A 23,013-nucleotide genomic window follows, 5' to 3' on the forward strand; every position below is an offset into this window, starting at 1 on the left:
CACCTAGCACTGAAAACTATCGAGCATTGACTAATTGGTGTGGTACTGCTTTAAAGCACCAGGGGACAGGGATCCAAGGTTTTCCAGCTATTTGTGCATGTGTAGTCTGAACACAGTAACAACCTCACACAGATCACCTAAATCTCAAAGTAAGATCATTTAGTGTTTTGATTTTTCCTTTTTATTTACTTAAAGTCAATCTGTGCATTAACCCTGAAGCTGTTTCCTCCATAAAGCCATAAAAAATAGAAGCATTATCTCTGTGCTCTCTGAGTTCACATGCCTGGAGAGGCCCATGGTACATATGTGTAATCACTGTATAATTTAAGTGCCTGGTGATCGCAAATAGCGCTATTCCAATACTCTTCATGGTGGCAGCTTCACTGAAACCCATCTCATGACCACCCACCTGCGTCAGGTTGGCATATCTGAATGCAGGATGGAGCATGGTGATCCGACACCATCCATATGAAAATGCAGGCTATGACATGGCAAGGAACCGTTGAGCTCACTGAGGGCTAGATGCGTCATCGCTTGAAGAGTGATAAAATGCAGAGAGAAACTTACCAGCCAATCAGCTCCTAAATGCCATGTCACGGGCCATGTTTGAAAAATGGCAGGAGCTGGTTGGCTGGTAGTTTATCACTTTCCATTTTATCACTCTCCAAGCGATGATGCATATAGCCCTGAGTCATGAAGTACACAGTGGAGGCAGCCATCTTGTTGGCTAGTGGTGTGATAGTTTTCATCCTTACGACTGTAGTTCAGCCCACAAAATGGCTGCCATCTCTCTGGCTCTTAGTTAGCCTCGACACCCACCCATGTCCGTACCCATCAAAAAATGAAGATTACTCGCTGAACAAGTTTCAAAACAGTCTTTATTTCCTTCTCTATTGAAAATCATCAGTAGTATAAATATACTTTGGCATGGGAGTCGACATGACTCCCTCATAGATATTATTTAATACAGCCCCTTGAGTTAAGCAACACGCTCAGCGTTAGCAAATCATATATATATTTCACAGAGTCCTGCAATTCTTTTATATATGCAATATTTTACAAATTAGTATATTTATAGATATGTATAGAGATCTGTACACATTTAAGCAGTGATATCTGTATATATTTATATATATAGAATATGTTATATCTACCATCTATGTACATTAAGTCAAGTATCAAGAAGAGCCTTTCAACTGGTGGACGGCGGGAGGGTGATTAGTATCAAGAAACAAAATGGCTGACTTTTTCAAAAAGTAATATGTACAGTCACTTTTTCCATAAGGATAGAGTTTTGGGGAATATACAGAGAGATCACAGAAAACCTGTTAAACCTCCAGGCAGTATTAAGGTGTCAAAACATCAGTGACATGGTAAATTGGTGTATGAAATGAAGCCGCGCTCTCTAGCCAGACCTTGCAGTTTATCAAGCAAGCCTGAAGTTCATACAGGGCCAAGCTGTCACTCTTCTTTATTGCTGAGGGAGTGGGATGAGGCCTATTTCAGGATTAGGGAAAACAAACAGTTTTCTCAGTGAGACTTGGAGTATTATGGGGATGATATGCAGAACCTCCACTATCAGATATGCACGGTTTTATAGAAACTGGAAAGCAGCGCTGTTTAGCCTCAGTTATACTGGGCAGAGGGAAGATGTTGTGACAGAAATATCAGCACGTAGCATGGAGAAAAAAAAAACAATGCCTTACGTATTTATTACATAAGTCTGCTTAAGGCTAAGGGTAGATGTGTCATAACTTGGGTGCAGACTTATCAACCGTTCAGGGCCGGCGCAGGGTCTTTTTGCGCCCCGGGCGGCCATAAGGGGCATGGCTTCATACAGGGGGCGTGGTAGTTACGCCCCCTGTACAGTAGTAGCGCCGCTGAAATGATGTGCGGTGCGCGATGATGTCATCGCGCACCACACAGCAAAGGTCCTCTCCACGAAGGAAAACTAGACCCTACGCGTCTAGTTCCCTTCGTGGAGAGGACCTTTGCTGTGCGGTGCGCGATGACGTCAACGCGCACCGCACATCATTACAGAAAAGGTCCTCTCCACGAAGGGAAACTAGACGCGTAGCGTCTAGTTTCCCTTCACAGCGGGCAGCGGCAGCGGGGGGCACAGCAGCAGCGGATCTTGCCGTGGTGCGGCGCCCTCCGGATGGCGCCGGCGCCCCGGGCAAAAGTTCTGTTTGCCCGTGGCAAGATCCGCTACTGCAACCGTTGGAGAGTGTAAAAATTGTACGGTGATAAAGTATCAACCAATCAGCTCCTAACTGCCATATTACAGGCTATGTTTGAAAAATGATAGTTTGGAGCTGATTGGTTGGTACTTTATCACTCTCCAAGGCTTCATAAATCTGGGCCACAGCCTGTAGCATGACATTTAGGGCTAGGAGCTGGTTGGTTGGTTCTTTAGCACTGTGCAATTTATCACTCTCCAAGGCTTGATAAATCTGAGATAATGAACCTACCGATCAGCGTCTGTCATTTTACAAGCTGTTTAAAAATGTCAATTAGGGGCTGACTGGTTGGTGCTTTATCTCTGTCTAAGTTTTGACAAATCTCCACCTAACTCTTGAAATATTGCTGTATACTACAGCAGCCAATGAAATTATAACAGCTTATTTTTCCAAATGCAGATTACAAAATGAGTGCAAGCAGTTTATTGGCTGCTTCGGGTGGCTACACCTTTCCTGTACAGTTACCTGGATCTTTAGTTTTCATAAACACTCGGATGGAAACACATCTCTGTAACCTCACTACAGTATCTAACACGTCATATAACTTTATAGCTACTCCCAAACTGCTAAGGGTTCCAGAGTGATAAGAGTTTTCTATAAAAAAAAAAAAAAAAAAATCTCACTTTCGCAAAATAAACCGATGCTTATTGGTTAGTTTTAATCACAAGCTTTTGAAAAAATAAAAATAAATGCGTTTAAGTATAATTTTACCTCAGGAATGAAGATATGTTGCTTCAGATAAGGTGCATCCTATATCAATTTTAAAGTGTATGCTTTTTTGGCAGTGTATATTTTGCAATATACAGTAACAAGTACATTATTTTATTTAGTTTAAGACTTCCATTTAAATTAAAACTACATTTCTTGAAGTACAGCGCACTTTTATAAATGTTGTTGGCACAACTGCCTTGAACAAAATGGCTGACACCCGTGACATTTTTAGGTAACACTTTTCCATTTTCATTTTGACAAGTAATCTTTGTGGATGGTGGCCGTTGTCTCATGGAAACTGAAACCAATCCTTTACACACAATAACAAGAGGTTTGCTATCTGGACGTCAGACAAAATGGCCGACAGTCTTGACGTGTTTTGAGGAGACTGATCCTCAGAGGAAATGGATCCAGATTGCTCTAGTGTTAGTTCTAGATGAATTCATCCACAAATCCTCACACACACACATGCAGACATTCATACGCATCTTCTGTTTTCGTATAAAAATATTTTCTTTGTGACAGTAAAATGGATCAATAGGCTGGAGCCACATATACTGCACATTGTCAATTCACTCTACGTCTTTGGCAATTACCTAAATAAGCAGCGACAGACTCAATCTCTGCTAGACGCTGGAATTTCCATTCTGCAGATTGTATCGCCCACCTCACAGGCCTCCTGTGAATGTCAGCGTGGCATAGTGAGGACACCACGCATTTATCCTCAGCCGGCCGAGCAGACAGCTTCAGGAGGTCCTTGACACTGAGGTCAAAAGCTCAAATTGAATCTGCGCTTCTTCATAATTATAATCATCAGCCTCACGTTATTTAATGATACAGGAGGAGTACGGCTATGGCTTGCAAAGTGCGGCATCAAAATGTAATTTCATGGGGTTTTCACCTACAGATAATGTGGTTGTGTGCGTCCTCCTATAACTTTTACCAAATATCTTTCTATCGTTCTGGCTTTATCCAGTGACTTTTAGCCATGTATTTGTATCATTAGACCAGCGATACATTTAATCCACGGAGGTGTTTCTTGTTTAGCCCTGGGGCGATATAAACACCTCTTTCTGATGATATAGAAACAATGCTAGAACATACAAAGTACAGAATAACAAGAGAACATATATAATTTGGGTGCGGGACTATTTTCCTTTTCGGACAAGATGATAAGTTCTTTGGGTTTCTAGTTATGGATCTGAAAGCTCAGACGGGGCTTTTCTGGCCATGCATGGGGTCCACCCTTGCCCACAATTGCAGATATCTGTTGTTCTACAATTCTATCTATCCATAGTTCTAAGATCCTTCTATCGATCTATCGATCTACCTTTCTCTCTATCTACCTATCTATCTGTACATTATTTGTGCATTTATTTACATTTCATACATCTTCTACAGATAAATCCCTGTTATATTTAATTTGTAGAATGATCAATTTATTACACATGAAACCATCAGCGGTTCTTCTACTACAACTACCAGGTAGGTTGATGCCCCATCTTGCTATCCACTTATCCCATGTTTCCCTTTTATTATCGGTTACCCAGACTCTGATTGCCTGGGAAGACCTTGAGGAACAGACAATTATCAGAGGGACTAGTTCAGGAAACACAAATGGAGTCTACAAGTGATAGAGGTTGACATTGGTCATAGATGTTATATGACCTATGAGCCCGAAGATTTTTTTTTTAAATGGTGATATATTTCAAAGAGAATTCCAAGGCTTTGGTGACTATTGGACTATTTTAAAGTTGTTTTTTAATATAAAGTAATCCCTACTGAGCTATGTTACCATTACTAAGGGAGACATATTATTAACTCAGGTTTTGTGGGTTGTTGACTGGGAATCTAGACTTGAGGTGGTCATCTCCCCAACCCAAGAACCAGACTGGGGCTGGATTAGTTAACAACCATTTTGCCAAAAATAGTTTCGGTATTTGATACATTCCCAGTAGTGAAAAATCCAAGTCGGCAAGGCATGTAGCTCTCACCATGTATACCCACCATGCCACCCTTAAAAAATCACCACAGCATTGGGAGAACCTGAATAAATAATAAATGTGCCTCTAAGGAACGGCTTCCAGAATTCTGGATCAGAGACTGGAGCAACCAAGAGGCCTGAAGTTTGTTCAGCCTATATAAACCATGGCTTGCTTATTACTGGGGGTAAGTATTGTAATATGCTTCCTAGTCCCACTACATATAGAACTGTAATTGCTGTATGGGGAATCTGAGTAAACATTTCCAGGGCCACAATTGTGACTGTCCTGGAAAAAATATAAAATTTGTGCTAAAAGCTTACTTAATGTGGCCATTTGTGTTTTCAAAATATTATATCGGAGGCGACCTTTGGTCAACCCTTTCTACTTTCAGTAGTGCACCAACCGTTAGTGTTAAGTTGTCAGTCACGCTTGGTTTACCCACTGGTAGGCACTGCTATGGGCGAAGGAGTTTCCACTATTCTCACTACATATTAAACTTATGCTTCACCTGATTGGACTGACTTGCGACCTGTCCAGTCAGAAGCCATGAGTTGCACACCTAAACTTCTGAATGATATAACAACCAGCCTTGGCTGATGTAAGGAACCCACTTTACTCCTCCACCTGAAAGCAGAGGCTACAAAAACTAAAAGGTACTGGTGGAGGTTCGAGGCATCGATGTTGAGATATTAATGGGTTGGGGTTACAGATCAAGTAGCTGAAACACCTGAGTCAGATACTGACGATGCATTTAAGAATTATTGGGTACTGGATTTTAAGCAGGCACAAGGAAAGGAGCAAAGGGGGGTATTACAGTAAGAAGTGGCTTGCAAATGCCATTGCTTGGCCGAAATTTAAAAGGACAATGCTTGTAAAAGCAAAACAACCCGTGTTTTTTACATTTTGGTTATAAACAGGTAGTGGCGGCTTGCTTAGTAAATAAGCCCCCACCATAAGGAGCGCCGAGTTACAGCGCTGAGCGTCAGGCTCTAGACATCGGTTATACTGATACTTTGCCAAGTGCAGAATGTCTGCAAGTCTGTTTTCTGCGAGCCAGAGGTTATGTGCAGGAAACTATGGTACTGATCGCATTACACAGAGGACACTTGTCCTGCTGGGGCTGAGTTTCTGGTTATTCTAATAGCTGCTTAATTCAATTGTTTGAAGAGATAACAATAAGATAGCAGGATACACATTTCAGAAGCTACTGAGTGTAATGAATTAATGCAGCAAAAGTCTTTTAATGACACAGTTCCAGGTCTGGAATATAAACTAGTAATTGGTGAATTTCCTGGATTTGGCAGGACAGACAATAACAGAGCTGTAATGTTTTTAGATTTGCTCGGCTATCAGGGCTGCTTGTTATTTTCTATTTCCAGACACGGATACTGAGCACTTACTGACAGATATATTAATAATTATGTGCTCACAGGTTCTACTATATATGACGTTCAGGTATTCTGTGGTCTGCAGCCTAACGGTCTGATGTTACAGTAATCTTCTGTACTGATTGGATGTGTGTGACTTACGACAGAGCATTACTGTATTCATTCTTTCTCAGAATCTGGGGGAGGGGGGTGGGTATGTGGGCAACCTCTCAACTTTATCTCTCTCAAAGGTTTGATAAATCTCACCCACAGACATATGGACACAAGTTGCTTGCATGACGTTGGCATCAGTTGGGCTCCACGGCTATCTTTACATGGCACAAATGCACTTGGGTGTTACCCGCTCTAAATCAGGGGTGACGCTGAGACTGCGGCTTTTGTAGAAAATAATTAATCTTATCGAAAAAAAATTAACGTTTTATCCTGATTTCAGAAGCTGCGCAATGGAGATGTCCCTGAGCGTCTGCTTTCTGCACCTCATTTAGCAAGCACAGCTATTTTTGGATGACAGGACCCTCTATACCGTCTTCACATTTTCTTGTTGTAAATGGTGTACAGAGATATGCAATTTGGCCTTAAAAACAAACAACTTTAACATTTAATGATAATTAAGAGTAAATTAGCAGTCCTGGAATTATTATTAGGTTGGGCACGTAAAGGCCGCCTTGCAATCAGCGCAGAATTTACCCCTTGAGGACAGGAAGGCATTAGGCTACTGCAGGACTGTCCCAGGGAAAGGATACAGTATATTTTGCTATTCTCTTCAGTGATGGAGGGGTGTTACATGTCATAGACACTGCAAAGATAGAATTTCAGCATACTGCAGAGGTGCAATTTACAAAACATGGTGAAATGGCTTTAAGTATTCATGAGATGGTCAGCCACAAATCCTTATTAGTGTTACCTCTCATTATTTTCAGCAAAAGGACTCGTACACGTATCTGCCTCCCAAAGGCTGCTACATAATAGACAGATGTTATGTGAGGGCTGTCAGCACGTATAACATGCTCTGCAGTGATGTGCAAGACACCTGTAATAACTGTACAGACACTGGTATGAATCCTACATGTAAGGACCAGCAAAACAAGAACGAGAGGTTGTCACTTCTTGGCATTCACCTACACGCAATGTCTGCAAACCTTTCCTTGTACTGAATGTGGGTTCAGCCTGTCAATCACTGGGAGCTGGAGACCTCACTGAGGTATGAGGCGCCAAGCTGTATATCTCAGTCCCACAGACGGCTGCCACCACTCTGTGCAGGAGACAGGGACAACTTAATAAAAGCTAGGTTTCATTTGCTTGCACCCTCTACGATTGCTTCAGGACACTGTAATAAATGTCTGTGTTTTTTTTGGACTGATTAGGGCTATACAGAACTTCTCCGCTTCATGAGTCCTCTAAACGTGGAGAGGCTGTGCAGTCCCGTAGAAACGGAGCTGATGGCCGAATGCTGGCTGTTGCAAATGCATCCATTGGACGGGGTGACCAAGAACCTGCCGGGAGAGTGGTGGTTCTGCTCCATGCACGTGTCGGAGGTGGACAAGTCACGGGGTATGATCATGGGGATAGAGTATTGTAGTTTTTCCCTACTCTTGTACCACAAGCATGAACACATGGACTGGAAATGGAGAACCTCTGCGTACACATTCCGAAAACCCCCTGTCGAAGAATTTGTGTCTGTGGTGTTAATGCTGGAGTGACCGTTCCTGCTCAGCAAGGCCCGATGTTCAGCATCCCTCTTCTCATCCTCTGCGTTCATGGTCATGAACCGTAGAACCACCAAGTTGAGGAAAGCTCCGATGACGGTAAGTCCCGTCAGTATGTACACAAAGCTAAAGGCAACGTACTGTGGCTTATTTTGCAGAGCCGCATCCTTCTGAAGCGCCACATAGTCTCCAAACCCAATGGTGGTGAGGGTTATAAAACAGTAATAGTACGCGTGGAAAAAGCTCCACTGCTCGTAGTGTGAAAAAGCAGCAGCTCCAATGCACAGGGTACTTATGCAGGAGAAGAATCCAATGATGACCATGTTAGCCATCGATACGTCAGCCCGTCTCATTCCAAGGCACTTCTTGATACGGTAGAGTAGATACCTAACCAAGGTGTTGATCCTTTCACCCAGGCTCTGGAACATGACCAGGGTGAGTGGAATCCCCAGCAGAGCATAGAACATGCAGAAGACTTTACCTCCATCTGTGCTCGGAGCAGCGTGTCCATAACCTAAAAAAAAAGCAGATTAAAAGTTAGGAATTGGTCTACCATGGGATGTCATAGACCCATACTCTTAAATTAGTGCTGAGTTAAAGGCTACACAGGTACGACTGACCTACTGAGTTCACAGTTTACTTTTCAGCTTCAAATGGACACTTTTCCAAATGAACATTACGAGAAGGTGAGGCTTCAGCCAGAGTAGGATCTTACAGCAACAGATTTAGGGGGAAATGTATCAATCTTTTTAAAGAATGGAGACGTGAACAATTTGAGAAGTTGCCTCAAGTGCAATCTACTGTACCTATCATGTTATAGAATGTACTCGATAAAAGCTAGCTAGAAGCTGGTTGGTTGATATGGGCTAATTCTCCACTTGTCCACTCTTTAGAAGGTTTGACACTTAACATTTCCCCCTCAATTCCTGTCTGTGAAGGCCTTAGCTTCGGCCTTGGTAAGTGCCACTCCGTATGGATCCAAGGTCGAGGAAGCGCTCAACTTATTTTTTCTATTTTCTGTTGTACATGTTATGTAATGATATGAAGACATTGGTGAAGAACACAGAAAGAAGAACAATAAGGCAATGTATTTAGTAAACGTTGCAAGAGGACTTGCAGTAAATGGAAGCTTTGCTAAATTTCCCAAAACTTTTCATCTGTAGTAGTGGCCACCCGGAAAGGGGTCTCTATTCATGCAGCAGTATAAAGCCATTTATCACTCGCCCCCTAGGGCTTTTCATAGCTTCGTCCCATTCAGAGAAGGGGTTACCATGGAGGAATCTCAGATTTCCCCAGCAGTGCCCCTGAATAATATAGATATCGTTCCCCCATACACTAGTATGGAGAAAGATATTCATAGAAGAACAGAAAGCTCAGCATTTCACTGCACTTCTGTGGATAGTGTAATGAGCCTCCAATGAGCCTCCTGAGGGGAGAAATGCAGCGAGGCTGGCTGTCCTCCATCATTACCCTCTTACTCCTTACCCTCTTCTATTTATGCACTATGGGGTCAGTCAGTCAGTCACATCTCTCCCTGCACCAGTGGAGCTTACAATCTATATTTCCTATCTCATGGACGCACACACACTAGGGTTCATGTTTTCTACCAATATGTTTCGGGCGCTACCATGGAGAGAACAAACAAACTTTGCACAGATATGCCATGATTGGAAATGTAACTCATGATCACAGTGCTGTGAGGACATAATGCTAACCACTACACCAACCGTGCTGCCCGATATCGGATGATACAGCACTTGTTTTGGAGTAGAGACGGTTCCATTAAAGTTCTGACGAGGAGACTCATTAAATCCTATTTCACCGGAACATTTCATTAAACTTGATGCTTTGTCTATTGATAAACCGGTGCAGACATTTTAATAATACTTCCCAATTGACTGATTGGAATAACAAAAGGTGTCATTTCATGAAACAAAACAATGGGCGGAAGGCAGCCTGTCTCCCCCTGACGTCTCGCACAATGAGCGCACTCTGCGCAGAGCGCCCTGACATGACTACGCAAACAAAGTTATAGAATGACAAAGGCTTTTAATGAATTAAATAGCAATATGGTGAAGAGTGGGAAAGGGAATATTCGTATGCTAAACTCTCATCGGAGACAATATGTAAATGATAAATATGACCTGTCACCGCAGGGAAAGTTCTCGCTTCTTAATTAACTAGACAATGATGTGAAATGGAAATCAGCTCTCTTCCCTGTGAGAGCCTGTGCGGGGATGGCTCGGCAGTAGAGCGCCTGTGTGGTGATATGATGCCTGCTCCCCTAGTTCTGCACTCTTATTTGCTCATTTTCTGCCTCATCCTCGATGTCCCAGCATTTTTTCAAATTATGGCCTCGATTTATCAAGCCTTGGAGAGTGATATATAGCACGGTGATAAAGTACCAGCCAATCAGCTCCTGTCATTTTTCAAACACAGCCTGTAACATTCCAGTTAGGAGCTGGTTGGTTGGTACTTTATCACCTTGCAATTTATAACTCTCCAAGGCTTGATAAATCTAGACCTAAACATGGATAAAACTGACATCATTGTGTTTACCCACTTCCGGCAGACACCTTGAGAACGGTCCTGATGGGTCCCAACATGGGAAAGACTTGGGCTGTTGGGGGTGGAGCTACATAAAAGTACCAACAGTGGTGAAAGTGAGAGGAGCTGAGAGCCGGGGCTGTGATTGCGGGGCCACACCTGAGAGTGCCGGGCTGTCTTTGGGAGAGCTAGGGATATTACAGGAGAGATGTTACAGAAGCGGGGACACCAGGGAACAGGTCTGAAATGACCTTAAATGCACACTTCCACACCAACACCTCACCCAAGAGCCTTTTGAGGCCACCAGTGCCCTATACCTACTCCACTCTAAGCCCTGCACATTGTGACTGCAAACTCTCTACAGGAGAGATATTCTGTTGACATTAAAGTATATAATGCAGCTTTTACAGCTTGGAGCCCCCCTGATGCCTAGTACCTTTGGATGGTAATTGTGGACCAAACACAGGCCCTAGCCACTGCCAATACACAGTGCAGAGTATACCCCTGTATACAGTACTGAAAGCCCAGGCAAAGGGGCAGTGTTATTGTTTTCTACAATCATCCTTTATTTAGTGAGTGATCAGCTCAGGCATTCAGAATTATTCTTTATATATTTGGGACGGCCCTTTCTGTTTCAAGGCTGTTGTATCCAACAAGTCAGTGAGGTATCTTACTGTAATCAGAGACAGCCAGCACCGAGCATTATAGCAACCAATTGCCTCCTCTCCCACTCAGGGTGGGATGTATTAACATAGATCGCCACCCCTCCCAGCGATGTTGATCACATATGTACTAACATATGCGATCAACATCGCAATGAGGTGACGGAGGTCCCCAGCGATACCTGTGAAGTGGTGTGGGGGGGGGTCTCCGTCACCTCCTTGGGCTCTTCACCTGCTCACCTGCTGGGAAGCAGGCAGCAGGCTATCCCCGGCGCTTCCTCCCCCCTGCAGCCGGAAGGACCTCCGGCTGCAATGCTAGGGGGAGGAGGAGTTTACCTTCCGGGTTCAGGCTTCCTGTAGGCAGGTATGCCAGGGGGGAGAGGGGGGGAGGCATCTGCGGTGGGGGGCGACGGAGGTGGTGGGTTGCAGCGGCTGGTGATAAGAGGCCCATAAGCTTCCATAGGGTATCGCCATCCAAAGATGGCGATACCCTCATGGGCGAAAACGCAGGGGCCGGGTGTTAGTACATATACGAAAATGTGATAAAACCCCCGAAAACGGGGATTTTATCACATTTTCCCTTTAGTACATCCCGCCCTCAGCCTTTTAGGTGCACCAACACAAGAGCTGGCCAGTGAAAATTATAATGTTAACCTGGTCTGTTCCCGGACATTTTCTAAAACCCGAACCCGCTCATTTCTACTTATAATCAGCTACTAACTGCCATGTTACAAGCTGTGTCTGAAAAATGACGTTATCTCTCTCCATTTTATCTGTCTCCAAGCTTTGATAAATCTCCAACTAATCTCTCTGCTCCCTCATACATCTCTTTATAGAACACTCACTCCTGTTTCCTCTGACTGATGCTTCAACTCCCCCGTTTACCTACTCTCATGCCTGTCTCCAAGGCTTCTCCTCATGACCACACACCCTTTCGGTCACATGTGACTGCTACTATGCCACTATGCAGCCCCAGTCCATCCCTGCCTAGCACTATCCTCACTTCCAGTGCCCCTTGTCACTTGATTCCCAGTCCCTTACTACGACTCGGACTCAGTATGCTCTCCCTTCTTCTCATTGCATCCTGAACTGCCTTACCCTCCCCCTGAATAACAAAAACATGGTGAATCACTCTACCATCACCTTTGTCTGCGTTGTAAATTGGTCTATGTGCAAATCACCACAAGGTTCTGGAGAGCTGGAGAAGTGTGTCTTTACTAGCTGCAGTCATGCTGTACAAAAAGACTGCAGAGGAACTTCCTATATAAGAAACACTTCCTGCAAAACTCCCAATTTTCCTTAGAACAAAAACGGGACTTTGGCATGCACCTTAGGTGTGTGCGCCTGAAAAGGGGGAGTACCCTTGTAGAATGGAACAAGTCTCTATGGAAATTTTGTACCCGTTAGCCATACCCTCCGTTTTTGTCCCGCAGGGGGTATGCGCGGTGCTCTGGGAGGTGTTGGAGATGCCCCCAGTCCCTCCCTCCACTGAATAGATGCCACGTTCATGCGCACAGGATCTTTTCACCATTTGCCGTGAGAGGGGGCCTCCTAATCTCCCTCACCCCCACCACAGGACACTGTGGTCCCCTGGTGGCATAGCAGGACAGCGCCCAAAAAGTGACACTGTCCTGCCACAATTTTTACGGTTGAGAGATAACCTGTTAATTGTATTCCCGCTGTACAGTGCTGCGGAAACAAATAAAATATAATAATTGGCCAGTTGGGGAAGGGGAACCGAGGGGACTCCCATCAGTAATCATGTTACAGCTGTAGTGCGTGGGTCATTTCTGCATGGGGATCATTCATGGGGGATGAAGGAAGGTAAGAAGATGTTTTTATAAATGTACAGTAATAAAGTGGTGATTGGGGACTTTTGGGAATATTTTATTTATTAGAAAGCATACAAAAGAGTCAGTGTTCCACAGAATATGCCAACACTAACCAGTGTCAGCAATGATACCAAAAACCCAAATGTGTGTATACTGTAATTGTCAAATATAAAGGGGGTCAGTCCGAGTTGGTCGTAGCTGTGCTAAATTTAGCATAGCTACGATCTTCTTCCCTGACATGCGGGGGCGGGGGGACACCCAGCACAGGGCTAGCCCGCCCCACATGTCAGTCCGGCCCCCCCTCGCAGAAGTGCAAAGTCATCGCTCAGCGGCAATGCCTTTGCACTTCAAGAGTAACTCCCGGCCAGCGCAGCTTTAGCGTGCTGGCTGGGAGCTACTCATTGCTCCCCGGCCCGCAGCGGCTGAGATGACGTCCCGCAGCCGCTGCGGCCCGCCCCCCGTTCGGCCCGGCCACGCCTGCGTTGGCCGGACCAAACCCACGAAACGGCGGCCAAACGCCGACATTCCGCCCCCCTCCCGCCCAGCGATCGCCTCTGCCTGTCAATCAAGCAGAGGCGATCGCATCCCTGCTATGGCCTTCGGCCGTCTGGCATGCGCAGGTGCACTACGGTGCCGGCGCATGCACAGCTGGGACCCGTTCGCACAGGTGATCGCAAGGAGACTGACAGGAAGAGGGCGCTTGTGGGTGTCAACTGACCGTTTTCTGGGAGTGGTTGGAAAAACACAGGCGTGTTCATGTGTTTGCAGGGAGGTTTCCAGCAGCTGGGCTGCACAGAGACTGCACAAAAACAGTTTGTACAGGTCTGCTACACATGCGTTCGCACACGTGCACAGCTAGAATACATTCCCCTATGGGTGGCGACTATGCGAACGCAGGACTGCACAAAACCCTAGCCAGCGAACAGGTCTGAATTAGGCCCGTTGGGCTGTATGCTAAGCTGTATAAAAAAACCTCGATCTTTTTGCATTTCAGAGTTTATCGGCGGCCTGGGCATGCATCTATGTCGCACCGCGCATGTAATGCGACGGCACAGAGAGGATTTATTTGCAAAGTGATTGACAGTCAGGGTGCTTTTGAGGAAGGTAATGGGGGAGCGTCAGCAAAAGCCCAGGTGTGTTGCAACCTTTTTCTGGTCACTTCTTGCATCCCGTACGCAGCTGCAATGGCTCCGGCGTCTTACTTCCTGCAGGATCTGTGACGGGTGCTGCGCCGTTCTACGGGATGGGATTTGCAAGGCCGCCGGTGGGCCTCTCAGTACACATCCAGGTGGCGAGGGTCTACGATTGCTATAATTGTGTCCCGTATCATGAAACATAGAAAGTGACACAATAAAAAACCCCTAAATGAATGCACGTCGACCATACGGGGTCCATCTAATGCCTGTTTATCTAGTTACTGTACTGTAGATCTACGGTACCTGTGAAGATAATGCTCCAGCCGACAGCTTACATGTGCGCTCATTAATCCGAGCAATGGATAATAAGGTCCGTGTGTGACACGCCGGGACTCATTCTGAGGTGGCAGGACACCAAGAACAGAGCAAGTGACTGCGTCCTTGGCAAAGCGTGCAGCATGTAGAGAAGTAGATTTGGGAGTGGTGTGCCCAAACTCACATCTAAATTGCAGCGTATGAATAAAGCTGTCAGCATGTGTGGGCTGCATGGAAGAGCAGCCAGTATTTACCCTGCATGCAAAAAGAAATGTTTTTGTATTTGCCCCCCCTGACTTGCAGCGTGATTTGTCCAGGTGCTCAGTTACTCGCTCCTTTTTTACTTTGCTCCCAATCCAGAGTCGGAGCCACTGTGAGAAAATGGATTGCGTTCCGCTTGCATATTGATGTAATCAAAAGCTCTTAAAGGTCGAGTCCCGTTTCCCCTCTGCAGCCTCCACATCTGCTGCGCTGAGAGCTGGACGCCGTCCTGGAGAGGGAAAGCGCCTGCAATGTACCCGGAACATTCAGAACAACCTGACAAGAGGCAAAGCCCAGCCAAGAATGATGGATATTAGGCTGGAAGCACAAACACACAGAGGGAGATATAAAGAGAGGGAGGGAGAGAGAGAGAGAGAGGGAGAGAGGGAGGGAGGGAAAGAGAGAGAGAGAGAGAGAGAGGGAGGGAGGGAGGGAGGGAGAGAGAGAGAGAGAGAGAGAGAGAGAGGGAGAAACAGAGAGAGAGAGAGGGAGAAACAGAGAGAGAGAGAGAGAGTGGGGGGGAGAGGGAGGGAGGGAGAGAGAGAGAGGGAGAAACATAGAGATAAAGAGAGGGAGAGAGAGATGGAGTGAGACAGCGAGAGTGAGAGATAGAGTGACAGAGAGATAGACATAGAGACGTAGAGAGGAGTGAGACAGCGAGTGTGAGAGATAGGGAGAGAGAAACAGAGAGGGAGAGAGAGTGATATATAGACAGAGAGTGAGCAAGACAGAGAAAGATACAGAGGGAGGGGGGAGTGAGGGAGAGAGAGAGATACATAGTGAGGGGGAGTGAGGGAGAGAGAGAGATACATAGTGAGGGGGAGTGAGGGAGAGAGAGAGATACAGAGGGAGGGGGGGAGTGAAGGAGAACGAGAGATACAGAGGGAGGGGGCGTGAGGGAGAGAGAGAGATACAGAGGGAGGGGGGAGAGAAGGAGAAAGAGATACAGAGGGAGGGGGGAGTGAAGGAGAACGAGAGATACAGAGGGGGGGAGTGAAGGAGAACGAGAGATACAGAGGGAGGGGGAGTGAGGGAGAGAGAGAGATACAGAGGGAGGGGGGAGAGAAGGAGAGAGAGATACAGAGGGAGGGGGGAGTGAGGGAGAGAGAGAGATACAGAGGGAGGGGGGAGAGAAGGAGATAGAGATACAGAGGGAGGGGGGAGAGAAGGAGAGAGATACAGAGGGAGGGGGGAGTGAGGGAGAGAGATATACAGAGGGAGGGGGAGAGTGAGGGAGAGAGAGATACAGAGGGAGGGGGAGTGAGAGAGATACAGAGGGGGGAGTGAGGGAGAGAGACATACAGAGGGAGGAGGGGAGTGAGGGAGAGAGATATACAGAGGGAGGAGGGAGAGAGAGATACAGAGGGAGGGGGGAGTGAGGGAGAGAGAGATACAGAGAGAGGAGGGGAGTGAGGGAGAGAGAGATACAGAGGGAGGAGGGGAGTGAGGGAGAGAGAGATATACAGAGGGAGGAGGGGAGTGAGGGAGAGAGAGATACAGAGGGAGGGGGGAGAGAAGGAGAGAGAGATACAGAGGGAGGGGGGAGTGAGGGAGACAGAGAGATACAGAGGGAGGGGGGAGAGAAGGAGAGAGAGATACAGAGGGAGGGGGGAGAGAAGGAGAGATAGATACAGAGGGAGGAGGGAGTGAGGGAGAGAGATATACAGAGGGAGGGGGAGAGTGAGGGAGAGAGAGATACAGAGGGAGGGGGAGTGAGAGAGATACAGAGGGGGGAGTGAGGGAGAGAGACATACAGAGGGAGGAGGGGAGTGAGGGAGAGAGATATACAGAGGGAGGAGGGAGAGAGAGATACAGAGGGAGGGGGGAGTGAGGGAGAGAGAGATACAGAGGGAGGAGGGCAGTGAGGGAGAGAGAGATACAGAGGGAGGAGGGGAGTGAGGGAGAGAGAGAGATACAGAGGGAGGAGGGGAGTGAGGGAGAGAGATACAGAGTGAGGGGGGGAGTGAGGTAGAGAGAGATACAGAGGGAGGATGGGAGTGAGGGAGAGAGAGATACAGAGGGAGGAGGGGAGTGAGGGAAAGAGAGATACAGAGGGAGGAGGGGAGTGAGGGAGAGAGAGATACAGAGGGAGGGTGAGTGAGAGAGAGAGAGATACAGAGGGAGGAGGGAGTGAGGGAGAGAGAGATTCAGAGGGTGGGTGAGTGAGGGAGAGAGAGATACAGAGAGGGGGAGTGAGGGAGAGATACAGAGGGAGGAGGGAGTGAGGGAGAGAGAGATACAGAGGGAGGGGGAGTGAGGGAGAGAGAGATACAGAGGGGGGTGAGGGAGAGAGAGAGATACAGAGGGAGGGGGGAGTGAAGGAGAGAGAGAGATACAAAGGGAGGGGGCAGTGAGGGAGAGAGATACAGAGGGAGGGGGGAGTGAGGGAGAGAGATATACAGAGGGGGGTGAGGGAGAGAGAGATACAGAGGGAGTGAGGGAGAGAGAGATACAGAGTGAGGGGGAAGTGAGGGAGAGAGAGATACAGAGGGAGGTGGGAGTGAGGGAGAGAGAGATACATAGGGAGTGGGGAGTGAGGGAGAGAGAGATACAGAGGGGGGGGGGTGAGGGAGAGAGAGAGATACAGAGGGAGGGGGGAGTGAAGGAGAGAGAGAGATACAAAGGGAGGGGGGAGTGAGGGAGAGAGATACAGAGGGAGGGGGGAGTGAGGGAGAGAGATATACAGAGGGGGGTGAGGGAGAGAGAGAGATACAGAGTGAGGGGGGAGTGAGGGAGAGAGAGATACAGAGGGAGGGGGGAGTAAGGGAGAGAGATACAGAGGGAGGGGGGGAGTGAGTGAGAGAGAGATACAGAGGGTGGGTGTGAGGGAGAGAGAGATACAGAGGGAGGGGGGAGTGAGGGAGAGATACAGAGGGAGTGAGGGAGAGAGAGATACAGAGGGAGGGGGGGAGTGAGGGAGAGAGAAATACAGAGGGAGGGGGGAGTGAGGGAGAGAGAGATACAGAGGGAGGGGGAAGGGAGGGAGAGATACAGAGGGGGGGGGGAGTGAGGGAGAGAGAGATATACAGAGGGAGGGGGGGAGTGAGGGAGAGAGAGATACAGAGGGAGGGTGAGTGAGGGAGAGATACAGAGGGAGGGGGGGAGTGAGGGAGAGATACAGAGGGAGGGGGGAGTGAGGGAGAGAGAGATACAGAGGGAGGAGGGAGTGAGGGAGAGAGAGATACAGAGGGAGGAGGGGAGTGAGGGAGATAGAGATACAGAGGGAGGGTGAGTGAGGGAGAGAGAGATACAGAGGGAGGAGGGAGGGAGGGAGAGAGAGATACAGAGGGAGGGTGCGTGAGGGAGAGAGAGATACAGAGGGAGTGAGGGAGAGAGAGATACAGAGGGAGGGTGAGTGAGGGAGAGAGAGATACAGAGGGAGGAGGGAGTGAGGGAGAGAGAGATACAGAGTGAGGGGGAAGTGAGGGAGAGAGAGATACAGAGGGAGGAGGGAGTGAGGGAGAGAGAGAGATACAGAGGGAGGGGGGAGTGAGGGAGAGAGAGATACAGAGGGGGGGTGAGGGAGAGAGAGAGATACAGAGGGAGGGGGAGTGAAGGAGAGAGAGAGATACAAAGGGAGGGGGGAGTGAGGGAGAGAGATACAGAGGGAGGGGGGAGTGAGGGAGAGAGATATACAGAGGGGGGTGAGGGAGAGAGAGAGATACAGAGGGAGGGGGAGTGAGGGAGAGAGATATACAGAGGGGGGTGAGGGAGAGAGAGATACAGAGGGAGTGAGAGGGAGAGAGAGATACAGAGTGAGGGGGGAAGTGAGGGAGAGAGAGATACAGAGGGAGGTGGGAGTGAGGGAGAGAGAGATACATAGGGAGTGGGGAGTGAGGGAGAGAGAGATACAGAGGGGGGGGGTGAGGGAGAGAGAGATACAGAGGGAGGGGGGACTGAGGGAGAGAGATACAGAGGGAGGGGGGAGTGAGTGAGAGATACAGAGGGTGGGGTTGAGGGAGAGAGAGATACAGAGGGAGGGGGGAGTGAGGGAGAGATACAGAGGGAGGGGGGGAGTGAGGGAGAGAGAGATATACAGAGGGGAGGGGGGAGTGAGGGAGAGAGAGATACAGAGGGAGGGGGGGAGTGAGGGAGAGAGAGATACAGAGGGAGGAGGGGAGTGAGGGAGAGAGAGAGATACAGAGGGAGGGGGGAGGTGAGGGAGAGAGAGATACAGAGGGAGGGGGGAGAGAGGGAGAGATACAGAGGGAGGGGGGAGTGAGGGAGAGAGAGATATACAGAGGGAGGGGGGAGTGAGGGAGAGAGAGATACAGAGGGAGGGGGGGGAGTGAGGGAGAGAGAGATACAGAGGGAGGAGGGGAGTGAGGGAGAGAGAGATACAGAGGGAGGGGGGGAGTGAGGGAGAGAGATACAGAGGGAGGGGGGAGTGAGGGAGAGAGAGATATACAGAGGGAGGGGGGGAGTGAGGGAGAGATACAGAGGGAAGGGGGGAGTGAGGGAGAGATACAGAGGGAGGGGGGGAGTGAGGGAGAGAGAGATACAGAGGGAGGGGGGAGTGAGGGAGAGAGAGATATACAGAGGGAGGGGGGAGTGAGTGAGAGAGAGATATACAGAGGGAGGGGGGAGTGAGGGAGAGAGAGATATACAGAGGGAGGGGGGGAGTGAGGGAGAGATACAGAGGGAGGGGGGAGTGAGGGAGAGAGAGATACAGAGGGAGGGGGGAGTGAGGGAGAGATACAGAGGGATGGGGGAGTGAGGGAGAGAGAGATACAGAGGGAGGGGGGGAGTGAGGGAGAGAGAGATACAGAGGGAGGGGGGAGTGAGGGAGAGAGATATACAGAGGGAGGGGGGGAGTGAGGGAGAGATACAGAGGGAGGGGGGGAGTGAGGGAGAGAGAGATACAGAGGGAGGGGGGAGTGAGGGAGAGATACAGAGGGAGGGGGGAGTGAGGGAGAGAGAGATACAGAGGGAGGGGGGGAGTGAGGGAGAGAGAGATACAGAGGGAGGGGGAGTGAGGGAGAGAGAGATATACAGAGGGAGGGGGGGAGTGAGGGAGAGATACAGAGGGAGGGGGGGAGTGAGGGAGAGAGAGATACAGAGGGAGGGGGGAGTGAGGGAGAGATAGATACAGAGGGAGGGGGGGAGTGAGGGAGAGAGAGATACAGAGGGAGGGGGGGAGTGAGGGAGAGAGAGATACAGAGGGAGGGGGGAGTGAGGGAGAGAGAGATATACAGAGGGAGGGGGGGAGTGAGGGAGAGATACAGAGGGAGGGGGGGAGTGAGGGAGAGAGAGATACAGAGGGAGGGGGGAGTGAGGGAGAGAGAGAGATACAGAGGGAGGGGGAGTGAGGGAGAGAGGATATGTCACACGGTGGCACCGTTCACACATTACGATCCTATGGGATTGCGCGTGCGACTGCAGCGCATGCTTCCCCCCCCCCCCCCCCCCCCCCCCCCGGTGGGCACTGTCTCATGCCGTGGCATGCCATAGCGGCAGCAAAGACGCCAGTGGACACATCTGTAAATGTGCATTGCGAGTGTAGGAAATATATGAATGTACACATGCAGGGACAGAGCTTGTGGGAAGACGGTCCTAGCGATGTATCCGCATCAGTCTGCGCCTCAGTGAAAGTCTTTGCTTGTGGAGACGCACTCTGGACATGCCCAGTGTGGCCGTACAGAGTGTGCAGACGGAGCATGCAGCCAGTGTGTCTGATAGATCAGGGTGATCACAGAAGCCGACTCTTGGCTCTGGTCTGCCAATCTGCATACAGGAAGGGCAGAGCAGTAGTAGGGACAAGGGAGTAGCTACTGTACCACAGGTGCTGGGGGTGCTCTTAGTGGAGCAAGGGGAGGGGATGGCTTGTACTTTTTACCCGGGCCTGTTGAAGGCCCCTTTCAATAGCACACGCTGCCGTGTGCAAAGCTGGGGAGGCAGGCAGCTGCAGCAGCAGTCAGTCCTATCCCTTAAAGTAGAGAAATTGGGGGGAAGCCTTCATAACGTCATCTGAAGATGGTGTTATTATCACAAGGCTCCCACCGGTATTTTTTAACAATTTAAAACAGAAATCTGAAACAGATTGCAATTCCGATTAAAGAATGGGAAATGTGATCTAAAAGAATGCATATTTAAGAGAGACAAATCTGGGGATGTATATTGAGGCTTGGCGAGAGATAAAGTATCAACCAATCAGCTCCTGTAATTTTTCAAAACCAGTCTGTAGCATGGCACTTAGGAGCTGATTGGTTGGTACGTTATCTCTCTCCACTTTTTCTCCCTTCAAGATTTGATTAATTTTCATCTTACTATATGTTTTCGCTCTCTGGGGAGATTTAATGTTGCGGTAAGTCACCAGGCGTAAGGAAACAAGTGTTCCTCATCAAGGCTGCTGTCATAAATTGTGGGGCCCAGGACTGAAAAAAAAAAGGCAGGGTGGAGCTGTGGATAATGTGGGTAGGGCAGTGTGTAAACCAGTGTACAAAAAAAGTGTAATAATTTGGGCTTTGCACCTTACAATAAAATGAGGATTGGGGGAGGAGGAGGGGTGAGGGGGAGCAGGGTACAGGGCAGAGTAGCAGGGTACAGGGCAGAGTGATTGGCATCAGGGTAGCGAGCAGAGTGGCAGTAGGGGGAGCAGGGTACAGGTCAGAGTGGCAGTAGGGGGAGCAGGGTACAGGGCAGAGTGGTTGGCATCAGGGTAGCGGGCAGAGTGGCAGTAGGGGGAGCAAGGTACAGGGCAGAGTGGCAGTAGGGGGAGCAGGGTACAGGGCAGAGTGGCAGTAGGGGGAGCAGGGTACAGGGCAGAGTGGTTGGCATCAGGGTAGCGGGCAGAGTGGCAGTAGGGGGAGCAGGGTACAGGGCAGAGTGGCAGTAGGGGGAGCAGGGTACAGGGCAGAGTGGCAGTAGGGGGAGCAGGGTACAGGGCAGAGTGGCAGTAGGGGGAGCAGGGTACAGGGCAGAGTGGCAGTAGGGGGAGCAGGGTACAGGGCAGAGTGGTTGGCATCAGGGTAGCGGGCAGAGTGGCAGTAGGGGGAGCAAGGTACAGGGCAGAGTGGCAGTAGGGGGAGCAGGGTACAGGGCAGAGTGGCAGTAGGGGGAGCAGGGTACAGGGCAGAGTGGCAGTAGGGGGAGCAGGGTACAGGGCAGAGTGGTTGGCATCAGGGTAGCGGGCAGAGTGGCAGTAGGGGGAGCAAGGTACAGGGCAGAGTGGCAGTAGGGGGAGCAGGGTACAGGGCAGAGTGGCAGTAGGGGGAGCAGGGTACAGGGCAGAGTGGTTGGCATCAGGGTAGCGGGCAGAGTGGCAGTAGGGGGAGCAAGGTACAGGGCAGAGTGGCAGTAGGGGGAGCAGGGTACAGGGCAGAGTGGCGGCAGAAAAGGGTCATGGTACAGGGAAGAGTGGCAAGAAAGGGAGCATGGTACAGGGAAAAGTGGCAGCAGAGGTAGCAGGGTACATGGAAGAATGGCAGCAGAGGGAACAGGGTACAGGGCAGAGTGGCAGCAGAGGGGGAAGGGTACAGGGCAGAGTGGCAGTAGGGGGAGCACGGTACAGGGCAGAGTGGCAGCAGTGGGAACAGGGTACAGGGCAGAGTGGCAGTAGGGGGAGCACGGTACAGGGCAGAGTGGCAGTAGAGGGAGCAGGGTACAGGGCAGAGTGGCAGCAGAGGGAGCAGGGTACAGGGCAGAGAGGTAGCAGGGTACAGGGCAGAGAGGCAGCAGAGGTAGCAGGGTACATGGAAGAGTGGCAGCAGAGGGAGCAGGGTACAGGGCAGAGTGGCAGCAGAGGGGGAAGGGTACAGGGCAGAGTGGCAAGAGAGGGAGCAGGTTACAGGGAAGAATGATAGCAGAGGGAGCAGGGTACAGGGAAGAGTGGTAGTATCAGGGTACAGAGCAGAGAGGCAGCAGCGGCATCAGGGTACAGGGCAGAGTGGTGGCATCAGGGTACAGGGAAGAGTGGCAGCAGAGGGAGCAGGATACAGGGAAGAGTGGCAAGAGAGAAAGCAGAGTACAGGGCAGAGTGGCAGCAGAGGGAGCAGGTTACAGGGCAGAGTGGCTGTAGGGGGAGCAGGGTACAGGGCAGAGTGGCAGTCGGGGGAGCAGGGTACAGGGCAGAGTGGTGGCATCAGGGTACAGGGCAGAGTGGAAGTAGGGGAGCAGGGTACATGGCAGAGTGGCAGTAGGGGGAGCAGGGTACAGGGCAGAGTGGCAGTCGGGGGAGCAGGGTACAGGGCAGAGTGGCAGTAGGGGGAGCAGGGTACAGGGCAGAGTGGTG

General features: G+C 49.4%; 1 protein-coding gene across 1 annotated transcript in view; it reads right to left on the reverse strand.

Annotated features, from left to right (window-relative positions):
- Nucleotides 1-2,029: 2,029 nt before the first annotated feature.
- The window catches only part of KCNK3 (potassium two pore domain channel subfamily K member 3), a 102,457-nt gene continuing 81,473 nt past the window's right edge, over nucleotides 2,030-23,013 (reverse strand). Inside the window, exon 2 of the mRNA XM_063915008.1 lies at nucleotides 2,030-8,544. Coding sequence (XP_063771078.1) covers nucleotides 7,691-8,544 — 854 coding nt within the window. The 3' untranslated portion in view covers nucleotides 2,030-7,690. The remainder of the gene's footprint in view (nucleotides 8,545-23,013) is intronic.

Source organism: Pseudophryne corroboree, chromosome 4, assembly GCF_028390025.1.
Source record: "Pseudophryne corroboree isolate aPseCor3 chromosome 4, aPseCor3.hap2, whole genome shotgun sequence".
NCBI lineage: Eukaryota > Metazoa > Chordata > Amphibia > Anura > Myobatrachidae > Pseudophryne > Pseudophryne corroboree.